This window comes from Propithecus coquereli, unplaced genomic scaffold, assembly GCF_000956105.1.
Source record: "Propithecus coquereli isolate 6110/MARCELLA unplaced genomic scaffold, Pcoq_1.0 Scaffold150, whole genome shotgun sequence".
Lineage (NCBI taxonomy): Eukaryota > Metazoa > Chordata > Mammalia > Primates > Indriidae > Propithecus > Propithecus coquereli.
This window is the reverse complement of record NW_012139414.1, coordinates 2,169,132-2,177,503: the sequence shown is the minus strand read 5'-3', so window position 1 is coordinate 2,177,503 and position 8,372 is coordinate 2,169,132. Positions and strand designations below refer to the sequence as shown.

Sequence of the window (8,372 nt, the reverse complement as noted above, 5' to 3'; positions counted from 1 at the left end):
AAAAAAGAGCACAATTCCATTCACGATAGCATCAAAAAGAATAAAATGCTTAAGAATAAATTTAACAAAAGTGCAAGATGTACACTGAAAAACCACTAAACAGTTGAGAAAAATTACAGATCTAGATAAACAGGCATGCCATGTTCATAGATTCGAAGACTCAAAACTGTTAAAATGGTAATTTTGCCCAAATTGATCTATAGATTCAACATAATCCCTATCAAAATCCTGGGAAGTATTTTTGCAGAAACTGATAAGCCAATCCTAAAATCCTTACAGAAAAGCAAAGAACCCAGAATAGCCAAAACAATCTTTTAAAAACAATGAATGTGGACGACTCACATTTCCCAATTCTAAAATTTAATATAAAACTACAGTAATCAAGATAGCGTCATTGTGGGATAAGGACAGACATACAGATCAACAGAACAGAATTGAGAGTTCAGAAATAAACTCTTACACTTACAGTCAACTGACTTGGTCAACTGATTTTCAACAAAGGTGCCAAGACGATTCAATAAGAAAAAGATAGTCTTTTCAACTAAGGATTATAGGACAATTAAATATCTACATGCAAAAAAATACTTACCTCACATCAGACACATAAATCAACTCAAAATGGTTCACAGACCTAAATATTAGAGCTAAAACTATGACGCTCATAGAAGAAAGCATAGGAAAATAATGTTTGTGATCTTGCGTTAGGCAAAGATTTCTTAGATATGATGTCAAAAGCACAATCCACAGCAGAAAAACTGAGTAAACCAAATTTCATAAATATTAAAAACTTTTGCTTTTTAAAAGACACTATCAAAAAAATTTTAAAAGGCTGGATATTGTGGCTCATGCCTATAAGCCTAGCACTTTGGGAGGCCAAGGCAGGAGGATCACCTTATGCTGGGAGTTCAAGACCAGCCTACACAAAAGTGAAAGTGGGACCCCATCTCTACAAAAAAATTATTTAATTAGCCAGGCACGATGGGGCACATGCCTGTAGTCCCAGCTACTCAGGAGACTGAGACTAGAAGACCACTCGAGCCCAAGAATTTGAGGTTGCAGTGAGCTGCTGCACTCTAGCTCGGGCAACAGTCTCAAAAAACAAAAACAAAAACAAAATAAATAAATAAATAAAAAGCAGCTGGTTGTGGCTGTGCACTATAATCCCAGCTACTCCGGAGGCTGAGGATGGAGGATTGCTTGAGCCCAGGATTACAGACCAACATGGGCAACACACAAAGACCCCATCTTGAAAGGAAGGAGGAAGAAGGCAAAAGAGAAAGGGAAAGAAAAAGGAAAGGAAGAATATAAAAGGAAAAGCCACAGACTTAGGAGACAGCATTTGCACATAATATGTGATAAAGGGCCTATATCCAGAACACATAAAGAATTCTCACAACTCAATATTAAGAAGTCAAACAACCCAATCCTTCATTCATCTGGAGCTTAAATTCCTTGTTTCTCCTGATCTCTTTTAGTTAAAAGATCATTTGCTGGCTGGGGGCGGTGGCTCATGCCTGTAATCCTAGCACTCTGGGAGGCCGAGGCGGGCGGATTGTTTGGGCTCAGGAGTTCGAAACCAGCCTGAGCAAGAGCAAGACCCCGTCTCTACTAAAATAGAAAGAAATTAATCGGCCAACTAAAAATATATAGAAAAAATTAGCCAGGCGTGGTGGCGCATGCCTGTAGTCCCAGCTACTCGGGAGGCTGAGGCAGGAGGATCGCTTGAGCCCAGGAGTTTGAGGTTGCTGTGAGCTAGGCTGACGCCACGGCACTCTAGCTCAGGTAACACAGTGTGACTCTGTCTCAAAAAAAAAAAAAAAGATCATTTGCTGTCCTTGGCAGAAAAGTCAAAAGCCAAACTGGAAATGCTTGCTTCCTTTTCATCACTCACGAAGATGTCCACAACCATCCCCCAACAAGAACCGATCCTAAGCATCCATTTTTGCTCTTCTGAGTGTTGGCTTCCGAGGAAAAGCGTCCTCGGGCAGCTGTCTTTTGCTGTAACCTTTTGAAATCTCAGCTCATTTAGAGGCATCCGTGCAACCATTTGGCGTGTTCAGACATCTCAGCCTTGCTCTCTCATTTCTGTCATTGCTAAGAGTTAACATTTCCTTTCCAAGTTGTTCATCCACCAAAGCCAGCCCACGTTTTCTCTCAACTTTCTTATTCTGCTTTCTGGACATAAGAACTTCTGGAGTCAGACTGGCCCGAGCACGAATCCCACCGTATATACACCCGTCAGCTGTGGGGCCTTGGGTCGTAATCTCTCTGAACCTCCCTTTTCTCCCTTAGAACAGGGCATGACAACCCCCACTTACAGGGTGCTGAGCGAATGACACGAGCCGGGCACAACACCTGGCACGTTTCAGTCACCTATAAATGTTGACAGCCGTCTCTAACGCCTTCCCCTCCCGGGCTCACAGTTAACTATAGGGTCATCCTCGCCAAAGTCTGGCCACCCACTGTAGCCAACTTCTCGACGGGGGCCGAATACTTCGGGGGTGGGAGGGATAGTGGCGGAGGCCAGGGAGGCGGGAGAGAGAGGGAGGGAGGAAGCCGCGGCCTGCACCTTTTGGTCCAGCTCCAGGCGGTAGGGCACAGGCTGGATCCTACGGTACGACCGCCGGCCAGCGCGAGTCTTGGGCCCGGAGCCGGGCAACACGAAGGTGGGCACGCCCAGCGCCCCCGAGAAACTGAAGCCCCACACGAAGATGCGGTCGACACGGGCGGCACGCTCGCCCACGTACTGGAACACGGGCGCGTCCGCCTCGGCCTCCGCCGCCTCGCGCCGGCTCCGCGAGCGCCCGGCCGGCGTCCAGTGCCCTCGCACCAGCCCCGGCCAGCTCAGCTGCTGCCCCAGCCGAGCCCCAGCCGCCAGCGCGGCCAGCGCCATTCTCCGCTTCGCGCCTCAGCAGCTCCTGGGTGCCGCCATCTTGTGTGACCCTTGACCCCCACGCCCCGGCGGAAGAGCCGGCTGCCACGGCCACGCCTACTACTGGCTGAAGGTAAAGACGCTGAGGGCAGCCCACGGCTCAGGGAGGCGGGGCCGGGCAGCTGAGATCCTTGTCCATCTGCGAAACTCGGGTGTGCTGCTGTCCTCTATCCTGTTTCGGTCCCTTGCCTCACCGGTTTTGTACTGGAGGTAGAGTGCAGCCGGGAACAGGAGGCCTTCAGGAACAAGTGACCCGGGAGTCTGGGGACCCGGGCTCTAGGCCGGGCTCTACGACTGACTGGCCTGGCGGCTTTGGGAAGTTGTCTCCCTTCTCTGGATCTCACCTCTAAAAAGAGGGGGTTAAAAAAAATCAATACATGAAATGAATTTTTTATAAAAGGAGGGGTTTGGACCTTGTGGCCTGCAGGATCTTTTGGGGCAGCCGGTTATGATCCGTGACAAGGTTCCCAAATACTGTCCCCAGTGCTGAGGGCACACTCCCTCCGCTGCTTCCTTTTTCTTGCTCTCTTTATATTGCTTAACACCTGAGAGAAAACTAACCCTGTTTAATCTGCTCCCAAGACCAGTGCAAATTATTTTGTCTTCCTGGAATGTATCCAGTCTGTGAAACATGTTTTTACCGTCCTGGGGAGAAGTGTGGTTGATGTTTTACCATCCTGTGGGGCTGTTTTATAGAGAGTGGTTGGGGAAAACCCCTTGCTAAGATGTGGCCATGAGACTGCTCCCCAAAGGCCTCCAGCTTTGGGGTGTAATTCACCAAGGCTCTGAAACCACCATGAAATCTATGCTGTTTGCACTGAGGGAGCCAGGCAGGGATAGGCCCTGAGGCAAACCAGTTCCTGGGAGACATGGACTCCTCTGATGGTCACCTTTGGCTCAAGGACTCCCCAGTGGCCTTGCCCAGCCCTCCTTAGACTACACTAGGGCACTTTTTTTTTGTTTGTTTTTTTGAGACAGAGTCTCACTCTTTTGCCCGGGCTAGAGTGCCGTGGCTTCAGCCTGGCTCACAGCAACCTCAAACTCCTGGGCTCAAGCGAGCCTCCTGCCTCAGCCTCCCAAGTAGCTGGGACTACAGGCATGCGCCGCCATGCCCGGCTAATTTTTTCTATATATATATTTTTTTAGTTATCCAGATAATTTCTTTCTATTTTTTTTTTAGTAGAGACGGGGTCTCGCTCTTGCTCAGGCTGGTCTCGAACTCCTGACCTTGAGCGATACACCCGCCTTGGCCTCCCAGAGTGCTAGGCTAGGGCACTTTTAACACTAGCACATCACCCAACCTTCCCTCCTTCTCTCCCTCACTTAGGGTTAGACTTGCATGGTGGCCCAATGGCTCTCCCAGGTTTTCCAGGCGTCCTCATTTTCTCTTACAGAGGCATTTCCCCTAATAAAATCCTTGCCTATTTAATTCTGTCTTGGTGTCTTCCTCTCAGAGGACACAAACTAACATATAAAGTAACAGCTGAGCAGAGGCATGAAGAAATGAGAGAGGGAGCTGTTACTGGCCTCTGAGTGGAGGTTTTTTCCCCCAAATTCTTGGTGATTGTCGGGAAGAGAATTTCAGGATGCACCACATAAGCCAAACAAGCAATAGCTTTTTATTGAAAGCAAATGTACACTCTCACGAGAGAGAGCAGGCGGGATTGTAAAAGAGGAGCTACACCAGGAAGAAGTGATTTTAGATCTTTTGTAGTTTTATTAATTGTGGGGAGGAACATTCAAGACCCAGGGGTTGGCTTTTACTAAGAATTTAGCTAATAATTCCTAGAATTGTGTTCCCTCCCATTTTCATAATTTCTATGGTTGTCTCAGAACTGTCATGGTGATTTCAAGGCCAGAGAAATTTTAAAACTGAAATGTAAATGATATTGTAATTAGCCAAAGTTCATGTAAGGTAACAGAGACAGCTGACAAGCCGGTTGAAGCTGGTTCTTGCCCACAGTTATCAGCCCCATTAGTTAGCTTCTGCTTGAGGATTATTTACCTTAACACCTGCACCCAATCTGCAAGCCCCAGCATCCAGTCCCAGCCCTGTCTCCTACTCTAACAGAGCCATTTAGACATGCCAGGGAGTGTCCTAGACAAATGGGTACAGCAAGTACAAAGTCCCACAGGTGAGAGACTGCTTGAGCGCGTGTGCTGCAAACTGACCCAAGCAACTTAAGCTATCCCAAAATAGTCCTGCATAACTCTTTGGTTGCTTTTGGTGCAAGATGATAGCCACAAAAAAAAAAAAAAAAAAAGCAAAAAAAACACATTACTTTGCTAATCATTAGGAAGCAGGGATAAAACAATTCACAAAACCTGTTCTGTAAGCCCAGTAAAGTCCCCAGCTCTCTGTCCTTTTAGACACACCGACCAGCACAAAATTGTTTCTCAAGGCAAATAGAACGTTCCAGAAGCAGGATTTTTGTTTCCCTTTTAACAGCAGGTGGTATTTGGCTTGACAGAAGTATTGGGGGTCAAACCTCAAGTGCCATGTCTAAAGTAAAGGCTTCACTGGATCCGCATACCCTGCTTATGCAAGACAGGGAATAGCTCAAAAATCTGTCTTCCAAACAACTAGCAGTACTTACACAGATGAAAGCCCATTTCTCGCATCCTCCAGCACCAGTATCAGTTCATTGCCTCCCAGCTCCAGACCCACTCTTCATTGCCTGCTCTGTGAAAAGATGGGCCCTTTAACTAGTTTTCCTGGAGAGACTAGCAGGAGGAAGCACTTTCTCCCTGGTTCCAGGTGCTTCTCTTTCTAAGCCCCTGCAGCAATTGGTAACCAGCAGCTCAGAGCAGCCAACAGCCCCCTTGGGCATTTTCATAGCAGAATGCCTCCAACGAGGCACCTCCCCATGAATTACTTTCCTTAGCTCCCTAAAGCGTGGATTTATGGAAAGTTCCATAGTGCCCAATTTCATTGAGTTCTGCCAGCACTACAGTGACTTCTCCACCATCCAGCAAGCCATGGCTGTGCCTCTTCCAGCAAAGTTTGGATCTCAATCTGGAGTGGCCTCTTCCTTGGCCACCCTACCTCAGCCCCAGAGATGTGCCTGTCCCTTAGACGTGCTATTCCTACATTCTTTAAAATTCTCTTTACTTTTAACCCACCAATCCCTTGTTATCATTAATAGTTCTTAAAATTAAAGTTTCCCTGTTTAAATTACCGGGCGATTTCTTCCTCCTCATTGGACACTGACTAATTAACTAATTAATTAATTAACTAATTAACAAGCCACTGATTTTACTAAAGCCATTTGTAATGCTCATTAAGCTCATTAGCAAATCCTCCAGTGTTGGTGGAGAGAGGGCTGCTGGAGTTGGAGCTGAGTGAGGAGGTAGGAAAGATAGAGGAGGAAGGGCGGCCAGGTCATCTTCTGGCCATTGTAAAGTTTTTGACTTTTACCTAAATGTGTGAATCTAATTGTGCATCAGAGTAGGCACATCTGTTGTCCTCAACACATCCTCTTGGCCGCGTCTCTGCTATGGCTGGGATGAACTCCCTTCAGGGGGACACACACTTCAAGCGTCTTATCCCATGTGCCTGCCAAGCATTTTAAAATTTTTATCAAAAAGCTCCCCAGATGCCTCAGACACAGAAAGGAGCTCACGGGGCCTGGACACACATGCAACTTGGAACTTAGGAGGACTTAGCATCCCTGAACCAGTGGAGGTAGGAGTGGGTAAATGGAACCACCGTGGCCCATTCGGGGAACCCCTCTATCTGCTTCTCAGGAGTCCTGGCAGGACCAGGACCCACTGACCACAGTAGCCACCCTAGGAGTGCCCCCTTAGATTTGCTTTTCCTCCTTTCCTGCCTGGCTCTTCCCATTCCCTCGCTCCTAGGATCCTGGAGAACTAGGATCACCTCCCATATAAACCACAGGGCACAAGGCCTTGTCTAAGGCTCTGTTTGGGGCAGAACACGTGCTAAAGCAGTTGGCACCAGAAGTGGGGCAGTGACAACCCTGGCTTGTGCAGCATCACGATTGCTAAGGCTCTTACCTGTGGTGGGGATGATGTACAGCACTTGGTTAGGCTGCACGTCTACCGTGGGAATAGTAGAGGGTCCGTAGTCATTGCAAGGTTTGTGGAGTTACCTGGCTTATTAAACGTATAGGAAGCCTCGAAGAAAGATAACCACCGGTTCAGGTCAGCTAGCCCTTCCCTCAGGGCAGGCTTTGAAAACCAGCAGGCCTCCAGGATGTGTTTAAAGACTTTAATCTCCTATAGCCTTAGAGGAGCTGCATGCTGGGCTGCGTTGTAAGGGAATAACAGAGCTGCAAAGGAGGCTGCATGTGCACCCTTGACAGGTCCCCTGTGCTAGAGGCAGGCCCTGACAGTGAAGGAGTGGGACTCTGAGATTGAGATGGGGCACTTGGGACAATGCACCTGAGAATATTATAACGCAGATTCCCTGAAGTGGCCCCCTCCCTCCCGATGTAGGAGAGCAGCCTTCCGTTGCCTAGATACCATGCAAAGGCCTCACCTGGCGGATGCCTCACCAGGTGATGCTTATCCTCCAGAAGCAGCCTGCCTCACCTCATTGCCCCCAGGCTAATACTTAGGGTCAGGTCTCAGGAAAGCCTGAGCAAAAAAACATTCCCTATCATAAGAGGAAATGACTTACTCGCTGATAGAATTGCAGTACCTGGCTACTATAAACTAGCAGGAACTAGGGGAATATTGTGGGTATATGTGTACCTTTAGGGGGAACCAGCAAGGGCAGAATAAAAGAGTGGATGGGGGCCAGGTGAGGTGGCTCACACCTGTAATCCTAGCACTCTGGGAGGCCGAGGCGGGAGGATCACTTGAGGCCAAGAGTTCAAGACCAGCCTGAGCAAGAGTGAAACTCCATCTCTACAAAAAATCGAAAAATTAGCTGGGCGTGGTGGTGCTCACCTATAGCCCCAGCTACTCTAGGGGCTGAGGCAGGAGGATCACTTGAGCCCAGGAGTTTGAGGTTGCTGTGAGCTATGATGATGCCACTGCACTCTAGCTCGGGCAACACAGTGAGACTCTGTCTTACAAAAAAAAAAAAAGTGGATGGGGAGAGTTTGTTGATTTGGGGACATCTCCTTCAAGATTTAACATAATGGCGAGGAGCCGACGCTAACATGGGATGGCTCCACGAAGCTTACATACAACAGTGAACAACAAATGAGGCAGAGATGCCGGAACATCCTGGCAGAGAAGAGTCAGAGGCTCGGAGGTGGGAATGTTGGAGTGGATTTAATACATAAGACAAGAGAACTCACGGGTCAACGATGCTCCCTGGGAGGGCCCCAAGGACTCTTTCTTCACGGAGGCAGTAAGAAATGCACCAGTGAGGAAAGCTCTTGCATCTTTGAGAAGATTAGGGTGACTAGGCCAGGGTGACAGGATGAGAAGCTGCTATGAAACTAGACTCCCAGAGAGACTAGTCTGG

At 48.1% G+C, this 8,372-nt stretch overlaps 1 protein-coding gene across 1 annotated transcript in view; it reads right to left on the bottom strand.

Moving 5' to 3' along the window:
* Positions 1-3,043, bottom strand: part of WBSCR16 (Williams-Beuren syndrome chromosome region 16) — a 26,387-nt gene extending 23,344 nt beyond the window's left edge. The window contains exon 1 of the mRNA XM_012640338.1: positions 2,570-3,043. Within this exon, the coding sequence (XP_012495792.1) occupies positions 2,570-2,893 (324 nt within the window). The 5' untranslated portion in view covers positions 2,894-3,043. The remainder of the gene's footprint in view (positions 1-2,569) is intronic.
* Between the last annotated feature and the right edge of the window lie 5,329 nt (positions 3,044-8,372).